Genomic DNA, 24,327 nt, shown 5'->3' on the forward strand with positions numbered 1-24,327 from the left:
GCCAACGCTCACGATGCTGCATTTCTAGGAAAAGGTATTTATGTTTATACAAGTCTTGTCTTGCCCCTCATACAATCCAAACCCAACACTGTCTGAAGAGGCGATCGTGAATGTTTTGCTTAATATTTTGCACGTGATCAGAGATCTCGCTTTTTAATTAGCTAATTAAGCAGCGGTGCACCCAGGAACCTTACCTGTACCCAGTTTCGCACCGGACGGCTGCTGCCCCTGCGGACCCAAAGCTGATTTAGTTTTGACTGCTTGGCATCCAGTACTTTACTCTGTTTTAGGAGCCCCTGTCCTGCTTCACCTGGGGCAGATCATCCTGGGGGGGTAGATATCCTATAGGCCTGTTGGATACCAGAGATTTCCTGCATAACCAATGAATGAACACCTTGGAGGTCTGCGCTTACCAATGAGACACAGCCGTCATATCGCTCTAGCACAGTGCATCCTAGAAGAGTACTGGGATATCTGGGGGCACCGAGAAGGCAAAGTGGGAGCAGAGACCCCCAAACACATCACTCCTGCCATCATCTCTTATCTCGGGACAATGGGGGCTATTATTAAAACACTGCTTTTTACTGGATATTAGTTCAGTTTCTTGTTGAAACGGAGATCTGGATGAGAGGGGGAAAAAAATCTAAGCTCCTGAGCCATATTTTCCGCAATAAGCAGTAATATAGCAGTGTTGGATTTTATGTACACATCGTATACATTTTATACTTAGAAACCGGTCTCTACAAGCGGCGGCAAATGGGATGTATTTAAAATGATGTGATAAATGCACATTGTTAATTTTATTGAAACGAGCAACTCAAATTATATATGTATACATATATATATATATATATATATATATATATATAGAAACTGATCGCTAAATGTAATGTAATATACAGTATTGTAGTAAAACAATGAAATTAAATAAAGGGTTTTCATCCAGACTCCTAGTAGAAAAGGTAGAACATAAAAAGTTGATGACAGATCAGTCCCATCTAATCCCCGTTTTTCCCGATGTAGTCTCAGATATTAATCCGTCGTAGACGTTATCTTGCTGTCCCATGCGTGAGACGTATGAAGAGGTACGAAGCCAGACACATAATTCCTTGTTAAGTTTATTGGCATTATCATCTTTACAGAACTCAGCCTACGCAGTAACATGTAGGCTGGTGGAGGGGGGGAGAAAAAAATATATATAGTAGAATCGTCATAAGGAAGCAAGCTACAAAACGCAAGAACAGAGACAGAGGGGGTAGATAGACTGCCAAGGGTCTCTTACCTATAATAATCTGCTCTGCTGTCCGGGGGGGGTGAAAGGAGCAGAGGGGAGAGGGGGGGGTCTCATTATCTGCCACTAAAGAGAGGAACAAACAATATTACGCCCCGGGGGGAAGAGTTGTAGATCTACAGATGTACCCAAATTCCCCTGCAGTCGTGATGAGATTATAAAACAGATGACTTAATACCTGCACTTAACCGAAATATTATATCCAATATGCACGTCACGGTTACAGATGTAATCGCAGTTAAGGAAGGCAAACGAGATCATAATAGTGAAATGAACGGGCGGCAGCCAACGTCAGAGACTCAATGGTTAAGAATCTGCTCCTACAAGCGCCTTTTCTTATATGTATTCTTAACTTTTGCAGGCCAAGCACACAGAAATAATGTGTCGCTGTACTGTCTAAATACCTGTGCTTCAATACTTCAGTAAATAATAAAAAAAAAAAATAATCTTACACTAATTTATACATTTTTTTTTTTTAAATTGGTTGCATATATTAACATGTACTATATGATTTTTTTTTTATTTTTTTTTTCCCCCTAAAGAATCATTACATAATAAATGGATTCTGTAAAAAGTTTCCGATTAGTTAAAAAGTAACAAAAAAAAAAAGCATTAACAGAGATACATACAAAACTCAAAAACCTAGTTGTGACTGGGTGCTGAGCTTGCAAAGGATTATGGGATATGCAGCCTTTCTGAACAGGAGACAGAGCCGTTAAAAGGTTTATTTTTTTTTATGCCATGTAATATGTTAGACACGCAACTGTAAAAAGAAAAAAAAAATAGATAACCTTTTGATTTCTGGTCTCTCTCCACAAGACAAAAAAAATTAACATAGGTTGAATTAAACACAGTATGGTGTTACAGTCAAACCACTTTGCACCCAGAGGGGCCAGCAAAGCTATGCATATTGCAGACCACCTGGCAACATAGGGGTTAAACCAACATGGGTATATAGTCCACAGGGTAGTGGGGTGAAAGAACCATTGTGTTCTTATGATACAGGTGTTGGCTTCCACTTGGACCGGTGTCTAGGAGCTGGAGAGGGTGCAGGCGATTAATATTATCCTTTATGCTCTGGGCAGGGAGAAAAGGGGTCTTGTGTTCAAAGGCCTAAGTGTGATATCTGATAGCGAAGGACTCCATGGTTGCCCTCCTCCGTCACTCAGCAGCTGCAGCTCTCTGCAGAGGCCTTTGCTCGATCATTCTTATCCAGTTTGATGGGCTCGGGAAATTCATTGTACAGCTCAACCTCTGTTTCCTACAATAAAGGCAGAGAACGAAGACAAGGACAATGCATTACACAGAAATAGTTAGAGATGCAAGCTATTATAAAAGACATCTGTGCAGGAAGGCAGATCAGTCAAAGGGGTGACTTTACAATAGAGGGGGGGGCTTTCCTACATCACAGCCCTTGTCAATCCCACCGAAGAACATGAAGCATGTGGCAACTACACACAATGATAAATGACATCAAAAGACCAGCTGTATCTAAACCAAGGGTGCAAGTAACTTATTTCCTTCGTTCAATCACATGGCTTTTTAAAGAGTGATATTCTTTTTAACCCCTTAACGACAAAGCATTGTCTTTAATGGTTTTAAGGGCAACCCATTGTCCTTAAGGGGTTAAGGACAACGGGTTGTCCTTAAATCCATTAAAAACAATGCATTGTGAGGCCGTACATGTACGGGCTTCGTCATGAAGGGGTTAAAAAAAAAAGGAAGATGTTCCGTTACAAAAACACGTCTATAAATAAATATCTTCAAACTTTTTTTTATATTTCTATGTAAAACTTGTCTGCACAGGATATAACCACGATACAGAAAACGTGCAAAAGCAGTGATCCTAAACCCAGTCATCCAGACGACTTTAAAACACAGAAAAGGTAAGTCAGTTCCATTGCCCGACCAGCAGGGGGAGCTGTCGTTGCCCGTTACCTGTTTAAGTGCATTTCGTGCGATTGTTTGAAAAGCCTGTTCCACGTTTATCGCTTCCTTGGCGCTCGTTTCGAAATAGGGAATGCTATTTTTGCTGTGGCACCAAACCTGGGCTCGCTTTGTAGTGACCTAATTGGGGTTAAAAACACAAAAGTGAGTCTTTTTTTGTTTTGCATAAAACTCCCATAAATCTCCATGTTCCTGTGGTCAGGTAAATAAAGCTGTGAATGTTTTGAAGAAAAAGCGTCTGAATAATTTTCTGTGGTTTATTGCTGGAAAAACACGTTATTAAAACTGTTCTGAAAAATAACACCAAGAGCCTAAACCGGAGATGTCCCAGATTCACATCCTTCAGCTCATGGATTTCTTCCATATTCCACAGGAGGAGCTCCAGAATCATACATTTTCAAACTATGACCTCAATACCCAACACGTGGAGGTGTTTTTTTTCTATAAAAAGCACTGGTGGATCTACTAATACCTTTTTTTCTTTTGATAGATCTCTAAAAGATGTAGTTATGCGCAAAACCATTAAAACCCAAACTGCCCTACAGCCCCCCAAAGAGAATTTAGGTCTCCCTAACCACATTTTCTGCTTCTCTGCCCCTGGATAAGAATGCACGGGATATTTAATGTAAATACAGTCTCCAAAACATTTAAAAGTCTTACTTGTCGGTTCTCCAGGTCTATCTTATTTCCCAGGACGACAAACGGGAAGTTTTCGGGGTCTCGGGGGCTTGCCTGGATGAGGAATTCATCCCTCCAGCTGTCCAGAGTTTTAAAAGTGTTCGGTGCGGTGACATCAAAAACCAGCACACAGCAGTCAGCCCCTCGATAGAAAGCCACGCCGAGGGACTGGAACCTTTCCTGTCCGGCCGTGTCCCATATCTACAATATTCAGAGAGAAGGTATAAGATCACGTCACGTGCAGAATAAATAAAATAATAATAATAATAATAATAATATTACAATTACACTCAGGAATGTATTATGAAAACACGTGTAGAGCTGACTAAACTGCACGAAATGAAGCCCGGAGTCACCGAAACACGTAATGCTCGGCTGGATAAACCTGATCTCTGTGTGTTTTTGGCCAGACACATACCTGCATTGTGACCAGCCTGTCATCCACCATCACCTCCTTGGTCAGAAAGTCAGCCCCTATGGTGGCCTTGTACTGGTTGGTGAATTTCTTGTTCACATACTGGTTCATAAGAGAAGTTTTGCCGACCCTTATAGAGGAAAGAAACGAAAGCCATATTTAAAAAGTAAAAATCGCTCCCATCAGGCCGCTGAAGCAGAGAACTAGATTAAAAATCACTGCCTGGGGGGTGTTCTAGTCTTGCTTCATTCTGCCCAAGTTTGGTCTTTGTGAACCACGAACGGGAATATCACACGTTTAACCACCAAATGTAGAAGCGAGCGTCGCCATGATTTTTTTAAATATTACAATTAAGTGTTCGCTACAGAGTGAGATAACCATGTTGTCAGCATATGCATGGATTCACATTCGTATAGGTTTGTTGTTACCGAGCAGAAACATTGTCCGTGATCTGCTACACCAACGATGTCGTTTCTCTTCCAAATCGGTTCTTCCCAAGAAGAATAAAACAGACATAAAATTTCGTGTTCAGGATTTCTACTTACCCAGAATCCCCCAGAATGATGACCTTAAGCAGCACTTTCTTCCTGGATGTCATTTTTCAAAACTAAATGGAAAAGAAACAAAAAGCAAAGAGACATAGGTATATAGGGATAGTACATATATATATATATATATATATATATATACATATACATATAGATATATACATACATACATATATATATATATATATATATATATATATACTTATTTTAGGAGTAGCGGGTAATAAACAAGCTGACAGACGGTTCTCTAGAGAGGTGAATCAGTATGATAAATAGCAGAAGAACCATTACGCATGCATTTGAACCCGAAACAGAAGACATTGTACACATTCTGCAGCATTATTGAGGTTCTAAGTGTGCAATGCATCTTGTTAAAGCTTACGACGGCACAAATGACAGCTTTTAGAGAAAAAAAAAAAGGCTTAAAATATTGAATTGAAAAGAAACTAATTAGCCTTAATTGGACACAATAAGAGACCCTGAAAGGGATCCGTCCAAAGCACTTGAAAGCAGGTACGCGGAGAGCAGGGAGACGAGAGGCTCTCCATGGTGGGGGTAGATGCCGCTTCACACGGGTCAGCGAACCTCTGTAACCCCAGAGAAGAACGAGGTGAAATAGAGCTCGATTCTCCACGACGAGTCCCTCTGGGGCATGAGCTGTGCACATCTGACAAGGTTTACAGTCCAATAAAAGCAGGAGACCTAAACGTAACGAGAGCCTTGGACAAAGGGTTCTTTAGATGTATCGACACCGAAATCAAACTGATCAACTACTTAAGAGCAGGATAGAAAAACACAGTTCTTCCAAGAAATGGACAGCCTAGTCCAAAAAACAAGACTTCATGTAGAAGAGCAACGCGGCTCATGAGTACTGAGTACCGACAAAAGCACAAACGAAACAAACATATTACAGCGAAATCACCAGCAGTTCCCGGAACAAGCGAGGACTTCCAGTCCAAAGATATCTCCGCAACGAAATGATTCTGGAGAAACAATGTAACATTTAGTCACTGTTTGTGTAGAGTCGGTTTGTATGAAATCTTTGTTTTGAAGGGCTGCAGCTCCGAGGTGCTTTACAGAGATTAAGTATCAATGCATCGGAAACAAGATACTACAGACATGTTTACCGATGATTGGATAGAAGGACCAGCAGATGTCAGGGCAAAAGGGGTAACAGAGTGCTTGGGACAGAGCCTGATAGAGGGGCAGGGAATAGTAAGAGGAAGATGTATGAAGGGAATGCATGATGTACCCCCAAAATATGACAACCCAGGAGAAACAAGGTCCAAACCCCAGACTGCAGCACTAAGCAGTCACTTTAGGGGCCGAGAGTAACAAGCCACACAGTTTTTTTCATGGCATGGCACTGGCCTTTAACGTACATGTGGCTAACATGCTTTAATACAGCACTCGACAAACCCCGGGCGCCAGCTCACTACACCACATCGCTGCAGGAAAGCCGGATTAATGATGGCGGAAGACAGGCAGCGGCGTGGCCGGTCTGTATGAGCTGTGTTTGTATACTATAGCATCAGCGTCAGTGTGTATGTGTGTAAATGTATGTTGGAGTCGGTCTGTGTATACTGTAGTATCGGTGTACGTGTGTGTGTGTGTTGGTGTCTAAATGTACAGTGTCAGAATGTCTACTGTATTGTAGTACCAGATCCCGTGTGTATGAGTCAATCGTTTTAGTCTTATATTTTTATATATGTATAGTGTTAGCCAGTGTGTGTGTGTGTGTGTGTTAGCATATATGGTGTTGTTTATGGTACAGTTGGCATCAGCATGAGTATGTGTATGCCAGCATATAGTGTTAGCCTGGCTCCTAACTTTTTTGTCTGACTCGTAGATCCAAACTGAATTAGTCGACCTCTGCTTTAATCTCAGTATGCCTTATAGAGATTTTTTACTGGTACGAAGGCCGGCCGGTGAGTGGTGTGCTGCAGGTAATCAATAATTCATGGCCGCTCCATCTGTATACGGCTTAGTGCTTCATAAAAGCACCGAAGGCCGCAGAAAACCCTTTCATCTACTCTTTCAGCCCAGATGTCTTTTGTCACCAAAAGCGGAGTCTTTAGGGAACCAACTCCACTCGTATTATTCCCCTATAGCGCCAGGTTTATATTAGAGTAAAATATCCAATAGCCCTAAATACAAATTAAAGAGTAGGGGTGACAAAAGAATACCAAACAAAATAGGTGGATATGTTCCCTTCTCAATGGAAGGAAGGAGCTCTGGCTTAACAATGAACATTTATTTTTCATAACTACCCAGGCCTCTGCCAAAGCAGAGGGTGTCCCAATAACCATAGAACTACAACTCCCATGATGCTCTGTAACCATATGCCAGTTGCACAACCAGCTTGCTGTTAGCACCCCCAGGCTGGAGAAGAAAACAAATACATAATATTAAAACTAGGAGGCCATTTATACAGAAAGGGGCTTGCTGTTTTTTGAGACTACAACTCGCACCAGCCCTTGCGACCACAGCTGCCAAGCCCTGGATCTGGCTGGGCATCGCGTGCTCAGGATGACATTAAGAAATCTAAGAAGAGGAATCAGTTTCATTCTAATAACGTCCAAACCACGGTTGCGTTTCATCACGAGAGGAGGGCGAGTATTGCGCAAGCACCTGAAAGCAGGATGACTGCACAGTTTAGCTTGATTAAGTGTCTTTACTATACAAAAAGGTCTCGCTTCCAAGCTCCTAAGAGCTACTTATGCACGGTAACATGGAGAAAGCACACAAACCCGGTAAGGATACACCTATGTTTATACTAGACACGATAATTATAGTTATTGCTTTGGAGCAGGTTCATATTAATTTATATAGGGCCATCAGATTCCACAGAGCTGTACACAAAAAGGGACATAATTAGTATAGAACTTAAAATGACATACGAAAAGAACAGGTGAGGAGGCCCCTACACAAGCTAGAAAACCGCTTCTTATACATTGTGAAATTTGCACATTTCTATAATTTTGTCTCAAAGCCCACAACGTCTTGACTGACATAATCGAGTATATCTCCCTGCAGCTGGTTTCATTATCTTGGCTTCTATTTCACAGAACTCAGATACTCATACTTTGACCCCTCAATCTGCATTCCATATATCGCTTTACTGCTGGCAGTAAACTCTATTTCAACATCTAACCCCACTCTGGGGGCAAACTTTCCAACCCTGGAATTTATTAGTTCACATAACTCTTTGGTCTACGTGAAACACACTTCATAACTACGAGGATATCCTTGAAAATTTAGAAAACAATTGATATTATATAATATACACACACGTGTTAGCTGCAATGGCCCGATGACGTATGTAGGACCTGCCTCAAAACCAGAAGAAAAGGGATTCTAGGAAAGAATCTGACAGCAGATTCCAGATCACATCAGGGTTTTATCTACAAAGGGCCAAGATGAACAGCAGAAGCTCTGAGGACTCCAGAGACCGTAGGCAAGTATCACCGACGCTCTACTGATTACGTTGGATGGGTAGCTGTGATGGACCAAAAGCACTCCTTAATCAAGCTTCAGCACCTAAAGAAATGACAAACAGGTGCCCTTAAACGTCCAGTGACGGGGGCAGATTGAAGTATAAGTAGCATGACATCTAGACCTGCCAACAAACCAAAACAGCAGCTGTTTATACGCTCAGAGTAGGCTGGGAATCCACAGCGCACCTGGTACAGGTCTACATTCCACGGAAGTTACCTGTTTACATGTGAAAACATGAGACGTCAGAGCACGTGAGCGAAGCCCAACCTCACTGAGTCAGTTTCCTCAGCTTATGCCACATGCCGCTGATTCACGAAAACAGGAATATCTAACGAGCTTCACCCTTTGCCACCTTCTAGCTTTAGGCAGTTTAGTTAAAGTGTAGTTATAGGACCGTACCCCCCGGCCCGTGTAGTGAAACGGCCACCTAGTCTATAAACTCCATGTCACACGGGCCATCGACATAACAGGATAATGACTGATAGATCCCTCTCATCAACAATGTTAAGGTATAGAAGTCCGACCTGTCTTATTGGATGTGGATTTAATCGTTAATAATACGTAACGTTTTAAACAGCATTCATGTTCTGTCAATAAATCTAGAAGCAGATCACAAGACCGCAGTCACACCTCGAACTAATTCTTTGTAATCTGTGTAAAGAAAGAACCTTTCCGTGTAACCGTAGGACACATTAGTATCTTTCAGATTCTTCTACTAGGAGGTAAGAAACAAAGTTACTGTTCCCCTTTCTGGCAAATGCCAGAATTGTCAATGTCTTAACAAAAGTGTATGTGTGTGTGTGTGTGTGTGTGTGTGTGTGTGTATATACGGGCTTGACAACCCCGAGTCGCCATGGCGACAAGAAATTTCTTCCTAGTGCCAGGATTTGACATTTTTTTGGGTGGCTTCTAGATAAAATAAACAAATTTGTCAACCCCTGTATATATGTGATTAAAATCTATATATTATAGCACGTACCCTTTTTGAAAGCAAAAATAGTAATTAAGGGAGAAGTGGCTATTCATACCAATACCCTAGGAAAACTTGGCCCGTATAACAACGAATATCGGGCTCCAGCCATCCTTACGCAAGGGTAAGAAAACAGAATCCTGAGTTTTAAATAGACAAATGTGTTAACCCTCGGGGAATAGTGTAGTATTACTGTAAAGATTAATGCATATGTCACAATTACACAATGCAAGGTGCTGCGTCTGCTAAAGGACGGGAAAAGGAACGTTACCGGAGCGGACAGATCACATTGCCGCGTCAAAAGCAGTTATGGACCACCGTAAGCCTGAAAAACGGTCAAAATAGCGAAAAGACACCAGAAAGAGACAAGACGGCATTTGCTTCCCTGAGCAGTTACAGCCGAACCGCACCTTCTCAGAAGAACACAAAAGGACGAATAAATGATCTCATAACTCACCAACGGATCAGACGAGCTGAAAAAAGACCCTAAAAAAAATTAGTAAAACATTACAGAAAGGGTTAACACCAATGGCCAGACTCCAGCCGCCAAAAACCCCACGACTTAATTATTGTATGAAGGAATCATGTGGTTAATCAGCTGCTTGAGTCACAAGGGAGGGGACAGAACACACGAACAAAGAGCCTGAGATCCAGCGTCAAAAACGGCATAACGCAGCACAGGGACCCCCGCACCGACCCGTCACTAACGAGCTGAGCGATCACGGAACGGATCAGGAGCCAGAAATTATAAAGAAACGTAAGAAATAACAGGCCTTCCCGAGCGGAAGGAAAGCCATTGTGAAGAAGCACGTGTTCGGAGCAGCAGGGCTCCCCACCAGAATCCCAACATGCGCCGACACTGTCCACTCCAGAAGTAAAAAGACGGCCAACATTGGCTTATTGTGACTTTTGGAAAGTTATTGGCTATATTTTAAGTTTTAGCAATTCACTAAGACCGCACCACGCATTCCACTGATTAACACAACGGCTCGTTTGCATTATCACGGCCCAGAAAGTAAAAGATTGCGACAAAATCATTCTATTAAAACCTATTAAAAGAAATTCCACACTTGAGGATTGAATGCCATAAAACCTCAATACTGCATGAATAATAAAACCTATTCTAACCTATCGATCACCTATATATTAATCACACTTTGGTGTCCTCACTGCACTTCAATCCGTTAAGGGGCACATGGGAGCTGTCATCTTGCTTGTTTTAAAGGTCCAAGTTGGTCCAATAAATGTGTTTCAGATCTGTTGGTCAGTTTACAACGTAATCTCTGCCGAGGAACAGGGAATGGAGACAGATGAGACAGTCGTGATTTTGGAGTCCATACCAGTAAAGCAGAATTTTGACTTTTCTACTGGGAAGAGGTAATTTGCACAGAATGCACAGGTAGCCCCCCCCCAGGTTTCGGTCACGCGAGAAGATCCCTAAAGAAGTGTTCTTGAAGAAAAGCAGCACGTCCTGAAAGCACTCGACCCCTTCTGCCTCTTCAGCGACTATACAAACCACAGACTTTGCACACTACCTAAATTCTATTAATGCACAATTCCGCATACGAGTTACAACCAGTGCCAGCTGGTAGATTAAATTCATTGCCTAACTCAAAGCAGACGGGAGACGCTTCAAATAAACTGGAAAAGTCCTGATCTGTATTACTGAACCTTAACGAGCCTCCATGTCTGAACGATCACAACGCACCGTATATATAAAGATTTATAGGGAGGGCTTTACATCATAAGTATAGGTCCCTGAGGTTATACGGAGACGTAGCAGGACACGCCGCAGATGTAATCTAATGTTTGACGTGTAGAAGTCCTCAGGGACCTAACCAGAAAGCCAACCCCCACCTCAAGTATTAACAGATCCGCTTCTAAAGTATATTTACATACACATCTATATATACACACACAGATATATATCTGACAATATTTAAACAATCACAAAAAAAAAAAAAAAGATGACAACTGGACATCTGTCACCAGCACTGAAACTATACAGAAAAGAAGGTTATTGAGGAACAGGAAGGCCTGGACAGCGCGTTTCATTCACTCACACACACACACACTATGACATGCAGCCTCTTTCCCGACAACAGAATCTGGCAAATAACAGAAATATGCATTCTTAACCCATTACCTGCTGGTGTGCACTACAACCAACTGATTTCCTATTTAATTTAGTCCAACGAACGACCTACGTGATCGCTTTGTGATTTGAGACTTTGCAGATTCTGGGATAATACGAGCCTTTCAGACAAATTTCAATCAACACGAAGATATAAATTGCAGCTAACAGTCCTGGATTTGGCACGCACACACTAATATATATATATATATATATATATATAGAGAGAGAATTAAATCAAATGGGCATTTACTATACTTTAAAAAGAGGGAATACGAAAGGGAAAGTGAAAGATGAGACTATTTACTGGGGAAATAAGGCAATACCAGAAAGTCCAACCTTTAGAAAAATGTTCTGAGAATTAAGGCTCCGGGTGGCGGGACGGGAAGGGGTGGTCATCAGAGTCGAGGATCAGTGGGGGGAGGATAACAGGGGCACAGATGGGAAGGTAATGGCTACCGGAGTGACAGATGTTCCCAGGGGTATACTGGCCAAGCTGCGCCAATACCGAGAAACACAAGAGAGCAAAACGCAGTCTTTCAGACTGAGGTATGTGCTGCAGAAATCAGCGAAAGGGTTGGATACATAAAGTTACTCAGCCACGGCATAAGATGAAAAGTTTTTTTGGCCACTTGCCATATGACCACAGAGTCAAAGAGCCACAGAGCAACTTGGTACAAGACGCTATAACATTCATTGTTGGGGGCCGGCTGACAGCACAAGGAACGGCACATAACGGGAGATAAGAAGCAAAGAAAAGCATCGAGGTGACCTGAGAAAGGCGGAAACCGACCCTGAAAGTGAAGAACAACGAGAATGCGAGTACACAGGGCACTTCATAAATAAAAATAAAAAACGAGGGCAGTAAGAAATAAAAAAACCCAGCAGGGGTAGAAGCAATAGAGAAAGACAATGGAACAAGGGGGTATCAAGATCTGAGGAGCTGGAAGGGGCACAAGTGACTGGGCAAAAAATGGCAAAAGGAATAAAATAAACGAAGAAAAAAAGTTGCCTGGAGTTGGCAGAGTAGGGTGCGGGGTAATTCTATAAACGCAATGGACATGAATACTGGGGTAAATGGCAGCTTTAGAGCATGATGGCAATAGAGAGGTGGGGGTGGCATTAGGGGGCATCACAAGGAGATGAAAGGGGAAAAAACTGGCCGAGGGGGTGATATCAGGGATACCCGTGTCTGATGTCAGAAGCCTCGAAGCACAGGATGGGGTTAAACGAGGGAGGGTAAATCCAGGAGTGTCCCTGTTGCGGGTCTTTCCGCCTCAGGCCTCGCTGGCTCTCCGAGGCCCCCATAAAGGGGCCCAATGCTTCGCCCATCCCAGCACCCCGCAGCATACCAAATACACCCCGGGACCCCCGGCCTCCCTCACCTGCTGTGTGCTCGGTGTCAGGTGCTTGCGTGTGGCCAGGGCCGGTCCAGTTCAATCCGCCGAACCCGCTGCTTCTCTACGCTTCCTTCCCTGCCAGCCCTTCTCTTCCCAGCGGAAGTGACAGCCAGTCATGGGGCTCCTGACGTCACCGCCTCCTCCTTCACTCCTATTGGATCGCGGAAGAAGGATGGCATGAAAATGGTCCCACGTGACGCTGTTTGTGGAGGGGCCCCGGTCCGCCATGTTACCTGGGGCATGAAGATGCTTTTTTTTCTGTGTTGCCCAAAAATAATAAATCTAGTAAAATGCTCGTCACCTACAGCATTCTATTCGTTTCCATAGTGACTGCTACACATTTCGATATTTGGCCCAGAACTGTTCTGCTCAACATTGTCCATTACCTGTCTTAGACCACCTACGCTAGTGACAAGTGGTATTTACTGATTTAATACAAATACTGCCTTTTTTATATAAAATTACTGGTCATGTGTTTACTTCCATAGTGAAAAAGGGATCATGATGTCGGTTAACGACCAGTACAGGCATGGTTTTATACCCAGTACCTTTCTTGGCCCAGATTGGCTAAAACATGTCCCCCGCTTGTTGGGTCCTAAGAATGCTGACAAGAACCTCGGATCCAAAAATCGAGTCCAATTTAAAGGCTTTGTAGGGTTGGTCGGGGCATTGGTTGGTTGGTTTTAATGGCCATGACCTAATTTTTCTCATAAATTACAGGCTAGGTTTAAAATACAGAAAAAAACCCATATTCTCTTTTTTGTCGTCCACTTTACGTGTAATTATCAGTTGTTAAGTATTGTCCCAGAGGCCGGATGATTGACAGCTGTCCCGGCCCTTCAGTGGCCTCCATAACACCACTGGTCAACTAATGTTCTCAGGTACATCTAAAGGTAACTTACGGCTACCACCCAGCAAGTATCGTATCGACAGGTCATTAAATATTGTACATATTATAAATTGTATTTAACGTTTCAAGATTATTCATCTGGAGTGATAAGAGAAACACAATCAAAGCTCATCATCAAGCAATGACTGCGTTATTGATGCCCTAAGATCTTCGTTGGACATAATGTATATTTTTACTGACCATCTGGTGAATTTCCTACTTGGTAGCAACAATAATTACATGCGTAGAATTTCTAAAAAAAATAATGTATTTCAAGACTGATACCAAGGGGCACTCGATGTTAACGTTGTACCTGGGCTTGGTCAACCCAATAACTAGTATCAGATTACACATATTTTGTGATGTTTCCTTTCTTAAAGACAGCTCTAGTTTTTGCAGAATGCAATGTTTTCAGGCAGCTGCATATTAGTCGTTTTTATGAGTTCGATAGAATGAATGAGTCATCAGTCCATGGGACTTCCCCATTAAACGGGCATTGGCAGTCAAATATCTAGATAAAGATCACCCATTGTCTTTCCAATTAACATACCATGGAGTGTGGAGAAAGGATATTTCAGGGTTTTGGTACATTGGTTGCAATTAAAGGTAAAACTGAAGAAATACAGAATGGATGTTCAAACAGCTGGTACGCATTCTACCCAGAAGACAGTTGGGGTTTATTTACTAAATGTTAGATTGTAGACAGGCCCGGACTGGCCATCTGGCACACTGGGCAAATGCCGTTGGCCGACATACTCCCCTGATCGGCCGCTCCAATGGCAGATCAGGTGCTGCAGACACTGCATGCCGCATGAGCATAAATCCAGCCGTTGGCCACACTTATGACTGGGTCTTCCAAGGCCACCTCATCAACCCCAGTCCGGCTCTGTTTGCATCTGGCCAGCCAAAATGTTCGATTACTGAGATTAATAACGCTAAATAATTGTTTAACGCTTGGTGTTCCGGCATAACGCATTGCTTATCACTCTGGCGTTTAAACAGTTGACGTACTTTTGCATGTACTTCCTTAAAATCGCTGTGCGAGGTTTGCCGAAGTTAACTATTCATGGAATGAGGAACTAGGATACTTTCTTGAGGTGTAAGAACTTTCATTAAATAATCAGCGAATGAATAATTTTGTGAATCCAGGTTGGTGTCAGCCTCGTAAACTGAGATCCCGTTCACTAATGGCCTGGAGGTAAAACGTTTTAAGAAGTATCACTGTTTATTAAAAGGATTTTTAGGAAGTACAGTAGGTGTGACAGGTAAAGAAACCCCGTCATAGGAAGACCACATAGTACTATCTACATACGTTTATTGGGGTTAAAGTCATAATTAAAATATGTTTAGGTAAAATATTCATTATTCATATATTTGTGAATTCTTAAGGGTCTGCGAGTCCCAAAAAGATTTCATCACTTTTATAATAGCCAACTGACCAGTAGAGGATATGTTTCAATCACCTCTATGGGAGGTCTCGCCAACTGCCCCATGGGTCTCTCAGAGATCTTGGGTCGCACCACAAGCTTTTGTAATTTGTAAAGCTGTCTGCCAAGTGTCTCGAGTACTTATAGGCATGATTTACACTCTAACTGGATCATTTCTTTGCTCCTTTTAAGATGTTCTATGCATTCCCATTTGGGTTATTCACATCATACATGTGTACGTCATGTGAGTTGTTTGGCAGATTAGCTTTGGGCCATGTGACTGGGCTTGTCAATTTGGTTGAACCTTTCCAGCCCTCGCCAGATCCCACATTGGGAGTAACTGGTCAGATACCTTGTGGCTTTTAAAAAATTCAGAGATCTAGAACCAATGGCTTGGCTGAAGCTCTATCACAAGATGGCCAATAGTTCTAAATCTCCAGGGACTTCGTGGTCCAGTCTAGGTTGATTATGCAGATCTTTCTTCGCCGATCCCCTTGCCAGGTCCACTTTAGACCACAGGAGGTTCGTTTTGAAGAACAATTGCCCCATCCCTTGGAGAAAGCTTTGTCTACTTATGTATCGACCCATCTTTGTTTTGCAGAAGAGAGTTACTACGTGGTGCTCTGGGCGTGTGGACTCAGTAGGACTTACACATAGACAGCTCAACCCTTCTCTAAGGAGATGCTCACAGGGTCGGCCCTTCATAATGTATAATCAAGTCTGAATTTTTTTTTTGTTTTCAGAAATCACGTCTGAGTTGGTGCTCACATTTGAAAGGCTTGGGGCGCCCCCTACTGATATAACAATCCCTGACACCTACGAAAAGCTTTTGCATACCCGCATTCAGTCATTAAAACGACTTCATGGAAACGGACATTGGTGGCAGCACTTGTGGTTACTTTCATTAAAGTGTTGTGTACTTACTAACTTTTATCTAGGAATCTGTTCTTGCAGCGAGTACAGAGTGTGGAGGGGTATGTTATTTCATTATTTCCAGGACAGCTAGTAGATGAGACCGTCCTGAAAAAAACAAAACATAGTACTGTTGGCAGCTATGGATTATGGAGGACCAACCCTGGTGAGTTTCTCCATAAGTCATATTTAAAGGGACACTTTCGTGTCCCATAGAGGCACTATAAAGGGCATAGGAAGCACTTTAATTACATGCGGTAGCCTGCAGAAAATAAAGGTATTTATAAGAAGCTGCAGCTTCAGAGCTACAGCGCATCATCCCTCTGCTGTCAAGTTTTCATGCTGTTTTTTGGATGCTTGAAGCAGCCAATCAGTGGCGAGAATGAGTTCCTATTAAAATCAACTCTTGTTAGAACCCCCCGGATCTCTCGGATGAGCCAGCATTAATGATTGTGGTCACTGGCGACGTGTTCCCTCAACACATCTCCAGCAAGCCAATGAGCTGGGGAGTGGGGTAAGAGGACAACTGTATAGGCGGCATTGCGCTGAAACCCTTTCTGTATTTGCAAACGGAAAACAAAAAGATAATCTGATGGGACGCGCCCGCCTTCATATGAACTTTAATGGATATGGTAGTTGAGAGGTCCCTTTAAAGTTCCATGTTGTCCCTTTTGCAAATGTATGCAGAGATTCTGCAGAATCCCCCCAAACGCATTTGCCCCCTTCCTGAGGACTTTGATAATCATTCATCCTTAGAGAGGCTGTTAGGGCAGAAGGGTTGCTCGTGAAGTTTTCATCAATCGCTCGGCGCCCCTCACTGTCCGTGACTCCGTCGCGGTGCCGGCATTTCATGTTGAGCGCCGGAATATGACATCATATTGCGGCCCTCAACATGAAATGCCGGCACCGCGCCAGAGCGGCAAGACGGATGCCTCCCGCTCCCACCGCAGGACTCTGGCAACAAGGTAAGTAGAGTAGATAGAAGGGGCAGAGGGGGGGGTAGTGAGAAGAGGGGGCCAGAGGAGTAGTTGGTCGGCTCTAGTCTAATCTGGCTTCTATGTTTCCACATTTGCAGAGTAGGTGGAACTGCAGCTTTAGGTGCGCAGGCCCCCGCGTTAAGACAGCTCAGCTCCTAAAGCAATGCAGGGGGTAACTAAGGACGCCGCAGACTGCGCGGCACATAGGTGTCCGCAAGGTGCCGGTCACAACGGTTACAGCAAATAAAAGGTCTACATGCAAATGCATTGAAAATACACCTCTCTGGAATTAATTCGCTGTATGAGAAGCATAAACGTAGAACTAATTATTGAAATTGTTTGTATTATTTAGTCAGGCGTTATCAGGACGAGCCACGGTTGCTAGGGTCCTCGGCGGCCATCTTGTTCCCGCTTGGCGGATGAATGAATAGTCAGCAGAGGCTCCCTAAGGAAGAGTCTCGTCCATCCGTCTCCATCCTCCGCTCTCCAGTCATGGAGCGTTCTGCCATCCGCCTTCTCTTTACCCTGGTCGCCCTAGCTTCCTTCTGCCGGGCTCAAGACCTAATCAACGAGGATGTCAAGCGCACCGTGGACCTCAGTAGCCACCTAGCCAAAGTGACGGCCGAGGTTACCCTCTTCAACCCTGGACCAGGATCCGCTCACTCCTTCCTGGTGGCTCTGGAGCCCGAGCTGGCCGACCATTTGGCTTTCATTTGGGTCAGTATATCCAGGCTGGCTGGGCCTTTGTCTAGTGCTAGGCCTTGTCCCCTGATTTCTATGTAGCATCCTGCTGGGTGATCTGCCCAGGTACCTGTCAGATGGGCCAACAAACATCTATGGATATTATAGAAGCGGCTGCCGTTCCTGTAGGGGGTTTAATCCAGGAGCAAGTAGAATAACTATTGATCATGAAGAATGGGCTGATCAGAATTCTATAAGTGAATGAATGATAGTACTTTGTATTATCTGGTAGAGCTGTCGGGGGCTGTATGTGTATATATTAATCACTGTGCAATGTATCTGATCATGGAGTGTTCTGGGAGACATTCTAAAGTTTAATGGGCAGTCTGAGGTTTTTCTGCAGCCATTGTGTGCACGGATTGGATGGCAGTTGCCTGTCTCTTCCGCATCGGGCTCCTGCTCTGTAGATTTCTGACACGTAAGCACAAGCAGCTCCACTCACTCCCAGCAGCAGAGTAACAGACAGGGCCAAGTCCCTCAACTTCCTGCACAACCAGCCTTCAAATAAAACTTTATTAAACCTTTACACACAGACATACCTGGGTCTTTATCCAGATAGGAACAATTACATATTGGAGTTTTGCTTTTTAATGTACTGGGGCACTGCCCTCCAGAACTGTTCTAAAGTGTGATCAAAGCTCTAAGCTTTGAGGTTTTTAAAGCAAACATTCTTGCAGCTATTTTAAGCTTATTCATTGGGAATTGAGTTAACCAGTAGTAACTCAATAGTGTCATGTTCCATTAAATGTCAATGTAATGTACAAAGGCTACCTATAACTAGACGTGTTGTAGGTTTTTCCCCTTTGGTCTTTTTCTTTTGTGTTGCACGTAACGGTGCTTTCAATGGGTCTTTAACATGTCATGCTGCAATAAGGTGGCGTTGAACTAAAGCACATCTTAGAAGTCTAAAGACCTAACTTTGTGCAAGTTGAGGTCCTATCATTGTTCTTATTTGAATAGTGAATGATTTCAATTGAATGTTTGGTGCATTTGTTTAAAAAAATATATACTGCGTAATAGTAAGGCGTACACTTATTATTAGAGGTATACTACTGAATTTGTGTGAAAGAACTATGTGCATCTAGTGAAATGGTGATTTGGCTCTAGGCTCACAGGCTTAGGTATGACCAGTGAATACAATATATAATGCTGGAGGAAATCCCCCCCCTTTACATAGTAGAAATCATGATATATTTATTGGTTTATTCCCTAAAGAGGGGTTTGCAAAAGTTAACCCCTTAGTGGTCTCGGTCCTTGTTGCATTCTGTCACTATATTGTCACCAAATATTGTGAATCATCGGCAGGCAATAATGTGTTTTCCTTTCAACAGGTGAAGAGTGAAGATGAGGAAGGATTTCCAGAAATCGAGGAAGCAAAAACTAAAGGGAAAGAGTAAGTATCATCTCTGAACGGCGCGATGTGGCAGCGGAATAATTACGGGGAAGGGCTTTATAAGTTGCAATAAAGGTGGCCGGAGCAACCGAACTACTGCACCCCTGTTACTCGTGCGGGGAATTATCTCAAGGGAAGTTCATTTTGTCTTCTGAGTTCCTGATCTTTTTGCTCCTAGGGTTTGCACATTATAAATGTGAATTTATGTGTAGCTGATGTGCTTGTTTGTCTTTTGTTTTTTTGACAGAGGAAAACAATACACAGTGAAGTTAGTATCCTCCATTGCCCAAGGAGCCAAAGCCAAAGTGACCATTGAAATGGTCTTCACACATGTACTCCAGCCGTACCCAACGCAGATCACACAGGCAGAGAAACAGTTTGTGGTCTTTGAAGGAAGCCATTACTTCTACTCCCCCTACTTAACAAAAACCCAAACCACTCGTGTCAAACTGGCCTCCAGAAACGTTGAAAGCTACACTAAGTTGGGCAACCCTTCCCGTTCTGAGGATGTTATTGAATACGGACCATTTAAAAATATTCCTGGATGGAGTCAGGTCAGTTATCTTTAAAGCCGAATGTGTCTCTTTAAGTTCAGGTTGTATGAATATTAGCATATATTGTTCTTTTTAAGAGATTGGGATATTCACCAGTTTATTTCAACAACATTTATGTCAATTATAGGATCCCTTAAAGGTTCACTATGAAAACAACAGCCCCTTTCTGACCATTACCAGCATGACGCGTGTCATCGAAGTCTCTCATTGGGGAAATATTGCAGTAGAGGAGACCATTGATATAAAGCACACTGGAGCCGATTTGAAAGGCCCGTTTTCTAGATATGATTACCAGAGGCAGCCGGACAGCGGGATTTCATCAGTCAAATCGTTTAAAGTATGTAACATTCAAGCATTATTTTGTGTGTATGTCATTGGATGGTTTTTGTAGGTTAAAGGTACAGACTAAGTTACTTTTCACAATGCTTATGAATATCAAACTCTTTGGTTGGCTTGGATTCTGAGGTTTAGCAGCTGTGATGCTCTATCTGCTGTTGCCCTTTGTCTGGATCTCTTCCTGTGAGAAGCAATACATCTGCAAAAAGTGAGCCATGGGAGACCTTTTAATGTAGGGTCTTACAAGTGTGTGTGTGGTAATAGATGATCTTGCAGTTATCTGGGACTGTGTATACGTAGGGCAAGTAATGATCTTTGTAATTATAAAACCATTTGTCTTATTTCACTCAGACCATTCTTCCAGCCGCCGCTCAAGACGTGTACTACAGGGACGAGATAGGTAACATCTCTACCAGCCATCTACTTATCCTCGATGACTCCGTGGAGATGGAGATACGGCCCAGGTTCCCCCTTTTCGGAGGCTGGAAAACTCATTACCTTATTGGTTACAATTTACCAAGCTATGAGTACCTTTACAATCTTGGTGAGTGTTTGCTGTAGTTTAGCCTTTTTGAAGTACTTTTTGATCTGTTCTTTAATTTTAAAACTCCAGCCGTGGAATAGTTGGCCAATTATGACACAGTTTAGTTAATAATGGTTTTGTTAAGAAGTAAGCATAATTTATTATTGAGTTGCTTCCTTTCACCAGTTGTGTGACCACTGGAGGGGTTTCTGTCTTTGTAGGTGATCAGTACGCCTTGAAGATGAGGCTTATTGACCATGTTTTTGATGACCAGTTAGTGGATTCATTAACTGTGAAGATCATCCTCCCAGAAGGAGCCAAGTAAGTACCTTCTGTAACTAAAATGCTTTTAGTATCTTAAACAGATGGTGACAATAAATTAAAACAAGATGCTCTACCCTGTATATTCTCTATTAAAACCCCTTGTAACTTTCTTTTTTCTTCTTAAATGTTTGACCCAATTTTGCAATGTATCTAATCTGGGCTGAGCTAATAAGGACTCTCTTGTCTCTTTTTTCCTCTTGTAATAATTTTACTCATCCTGTTTACAGAAACATCCAGGTGGATAACCCCTACGACATAAACCGTGCACCCGATGAACTGCACTACACCTACTTAGATACTTTTGGCCGCCCAGTGATTGTTGCGCACAAGAACAATCTGGTTGAACAGCACATTCAGGACATCGTGGTGCACTATACATTCAACAAGATCTTGATGTTACAGGAACCTTTACTGGTTGTGGGTGCCTTCTACATCCTGTTCTTTACAGTCATTCTGTACGTGAGGTTGGATTTCTCCATCACCAAGGTACATATACGCACATAGCTCTTCTGCTCAGGGGAGTAGATTACAGTAGGAATGGAGTACGTGTTCGTTTGCTGAACACATCTCTCGCGTTGCATCTAGCTAGAGGCGTGGGGAATGGATATGGAGGGGTTCTGGAGAATACTGTGGGTGTATGCAGCGCTTAGAGCAAAGGTAGTGAACGGTTGGCTTCCTATCTGTTATTGAATCACTACTCCTTTACTCACAGCCATATATTTGTTGGAAATGCTTATAGTTGCAGTTATTAATTTTTTTTTATTTTTTTTTTCTCTGGATGATAACGTCTTTAAATGGAGCAGCTGGCATACTAAAATTGTAAACAAGCTAGAACAGTTATTCAGCTTATTCATTAAACGTCATATTATCTGTTCTAGGACCCTGCTGTTGAAGCCAGAATGAAAGCTGCCTGCATCACAGAGCAAATTCTTACCCTGGTCAACAAGAGGCTTAGAATCTATCGCCAATTTGATGAAGCCATTAATAAATATAAGCAGTCTCGGGACATCTCCACCGCTAACAGCGCCAAGAAAACACTGGAGATGGAACACAAAAACCTCACCAACGAAATTGCCTCCCTGCAGTCAAAGCTTAAAGCTGAAGGCTCGGACCTGTGCGATAAAGTAAGTCATTCTTTTTTTCCTCCTCACCCTGTCTAAATGTCCTGGGGCCCTTAAAAAAGACCCACTGTTTTCATAATACTGGCTGTGTAGATGACCGTTTCATGGGGATTTGTTCATCAATTTTAGAGCTGAACATGAAGCCAGCAAATATTAAACCAAAAGAATATGAATCTGATTTAAATGTTTACTTTGATTTCAAAGGTAGGGGAGATTCAGAAGCTGGATAGTCAGGTGAAGGAAATTGCATTGAAGTCCTCGGCAGAAGCTGAGCGTCTGGTTGCTGGAAAGCTGAAGAAGGAAACCTATATAGAGAATGAGAAGCAACATACAAGCAAGAGGCAGGAGCTGATCAACAAAATTGACAACATTCTCGACGCATTGTAATGAGAAAATACAGAATGTTATTTTTTGTGAGATTAAGGCACAACTACGTGTAACGCACGCTTGAGCCAAACTGAAGCTCTTTTTTGTTTTGGGGTTTTATGTTTTTGGTAATGTTTTTTTTTTTTTTTCTTTCTTCTGTGTGGGCCCTTTAAGCCTTGGTAATCGGCTCTTATTCCACTGCCATCACTAGTTCTACCACTAGTTAATAGCGCCTTATTCAAAGATAACCGAGTTATCAATATGAAAATTAGTTATTGCATAGCCAAAGATCTTAAAGTCTTCTGGCTGAACATGCCCACAGAAGGGTGATTTATTGTGTTTGGAAAGATGGTGTTACAAGGGATTAAAGTAGGATTTTATAATACTTTCACGCCTGTTGTAATTATACAATATATCATGAGATCTGCAAATTAAGTTGTCCCCTTTTGATTGGATATGTGTAACTGCTCTTTGAACAGAAGGTTTTTGTATACAAAATTTTGAGCAAGGCAGGGATTTTTTTTTCTTACTCCTAAATCGTTAACGGTAGAGTTTTTACACTTGCGCATCACAGCCTTTCCATTAAAAGGAGAAGAGAATGATTGTACGATGCTAAATCCACTGTATTTTTGTGACCAAAAGATAATAAACAAGGGATTGTGGAAGAAATGTTTTGTGTTGTTTTGCCAACAGATAACCATTGGAGTCTTGGACAAAGTGGAAACGTTTATTCACAAAATATATCTGGGCAGACAAGCCTGAGATTTGGGGGGGTGGATAAGGAACAAAGCAATTGTTCCTTGCTGCCACCAAGGGGCACATAAACCATACATTTAAAGTGACCACACAGGTATATTAAAGGGAGTCTCCCTTCAACATCACAAGATGCTGGCAAGTATGGTGGATCTGGCGTTTTCCAAATGCATCATGAATTTAGGGGAAAACCTTTCCTGTGCTAGCTTCTGAGAAATATTTAGTTAACGGGGTTTATAGCAAATTTTTAAATATTTCTGCTCAATGGCGGCATTGTGCTGATCGAAAACACTTGGAAGTGGTGTTCTTGTTTATTACATTTTATTTATAGAGCACCATAAGCTTCTGTAGCCCCTATTACAACGTGAGAATACAAAAACATTTGCACTCATTAAATACTGGTAGCGTATCTCAAAGGCAGGGCCGTCTTCTCATTACAGTCGATTACGTGGTTGAAGGGGCAATCTGATAGAAAGCCAGGATGATTTGATTGTAGCGCATAAGTCAGCGATGTGACAAAGTTCATTTGCGCCAAAGATGACATGAGGTGGTGTCTTGGTGAAACTTTCAAAAAGGAGAGTCCGCTGTGGTTTAATCAAAGAACTGTTCTGACAGGCACTTTGTGCAGTGGGACACGGGGGGGGGGGGTTGCGGGGGGAGTTGGCTTTATTGCCCGAGAGGTTAATCTACCCCCCACAGTTTTGTACCGTAGGTCTAGGACAGGATACGTCGCTATATGTGTGTGTATATATATATATATATACGGTAAAGAGAGCCCTGCTCAGGAATGTTACATGTTAATCTTCTGCACAGGACACTGTATTTAACCTACGCTTTAATAACTGTTCAGTTTTTAAGACGGCAGGCTTGAGAACCGTTCTGTCCTGTGGGTACCATCGGTTTGATAGGAACTAATTATGTTGCTGTGCATTTCTGGGGAGTAAACTTTAGCAGCGCACACTTCCTTTAATTCAAATAAAAGATAATTTCCTTTTGTTAGCAGCAGCCTGTAGCTTATATGTTGGTGAAACCTTGGTGTAGCGTGACCACAAAGCTGCCTCCCACCTCTTGGTGATGGAGCGGCGGGAATAATCTATCATTCTGCTGTCACATGAAACATCTCCCTGTTT

General features: G+C 42.5%; 2 protein-coding genes across 2 annotated transcripts; one reads left to right on the forward strand and one right to left on the reverse strand.

The window, feature by feature from the left end:
* Positions 1 to 1,105: 1,105 nt before the first annotated feature.
* RAB7A (RAB7A, member RAS oncogene family) lies at positions 1,106 to 13,012 on the reverse strand. The gene is made up of 6 exons (XM_053468661.1): positions 12,867 to 13,012; positions 4,877 to 4,938; positions 4,335 to 4,461; positions 3,899 to 4,117; positions 3,230 to 3,358; positions 1,106 to 2,552 (listed from the first exon to the last, which is right to left on the reverse strand). Exons 2-6 carry the CDS (start codon positions 4,927 to 4,929, stop codon positions 2,457 to 2,459), a joined length of 624 nt encoding a protein of 207 aa, XP_053324636.1. The 5' UTR covers positions 4,930 to 4,938; positions 12,867 to 13,012; the 3' UTR covers positions 1,106 to 2,456.
* A 4,469-nt stretch (positions 13,013 to 17,481) lies between these two features.
* On the forward strand, positions 17,482 to 23,113 carry RPN1 (ribophorin I). Its single transcript, XM_053469001.1, has 9 exons — positions 17,482 to 17,803; positions 19,159 to 19,220; positions 19,468 to 19,774; positions 19,902 to 20,111; positions 20,462 to 20,654; positions 20,855 to 20,954; positions 21,185 to 21,443; positions 21,836 to 22,081; positions 22,283 to 23,113. Exons 1-9 carry the CDS (start codon positions 17,510 to 17,512, stop codon positions 22,463 to 22,465), a joined length of 1,854 nt encoding a protein of 617 aa, XP_053324976.1. The 5' UTR covers positions 17,482 to 17,509; the 3' UTR covers positions 22,466 to 23,113.
* Positions 23,114 to 24,327: the final 1,214 nt, after the last annotated feature.

Source organism: Spea bombifrons, chromosome 6, assembly GCF_027358695.1.
Source record: "Spea bombifrons isolate aSpeBom1 chromosome 6, aSpeBom1.2.pri, whole genome shotgun sequence".
NCBI lineage: Eukaryota > Metazoa > Chordata > Amphibia > Anura > Pelobatidae > Spea > Spea bombifrons.

What these genes read in the sequence shown, in the direction of transcription:
- RAB7A (XM_053468661.1), bottom strand. Translation starts at nt 4,929, where the DNA reads ATGACATCCAGGAAGAAAGTGCTGCTTAAGGTCATCATTCTGGGGGAT. An exon ending in ATCATTCTGGGGGATTCTGG is followed by an intron (nt 4,462 to 4,876) that starts GTAAGTAGAAAT and finishes TTCCTCTATAAG; the next exon opens with GGTCGGCAAAACTTCTCTTA. An exon ending in TAGACCTGGAGAACCGACAA is followed by an intron (nt 3,359 to 3,898) that starts GTAAGACTTTTA and finishes AACCCCAATTAG; the next exon opens with GTCACTACAAAGCGAGCCCA.
- RPN1 (XM_053469001.1), top strand. Translation starts at nt 17,510, where the DNA reads ATGAATAGTCAGCAGAGGCTCCCTAAGGAAGAGTCTCGTCCATCCGTC. An exon ending in CATCAGTCAAATCGTTTAAA is followed by an intron (nt 20,112 to 20,461) that starts GTATGTAACATT and finishes TATTTCACTCAG; the next exon opens with ACCATTCTTCCAGCCGCCGC. An exon ending in TGGATTTCTCCATCACCAAG is followed by an intron (nt 21,444 to 21,835) that starts GTACATATACGC and finishes TATCTGTTCTAG; the next exon opens with GACCCTGCTGTTGAAGCCAG.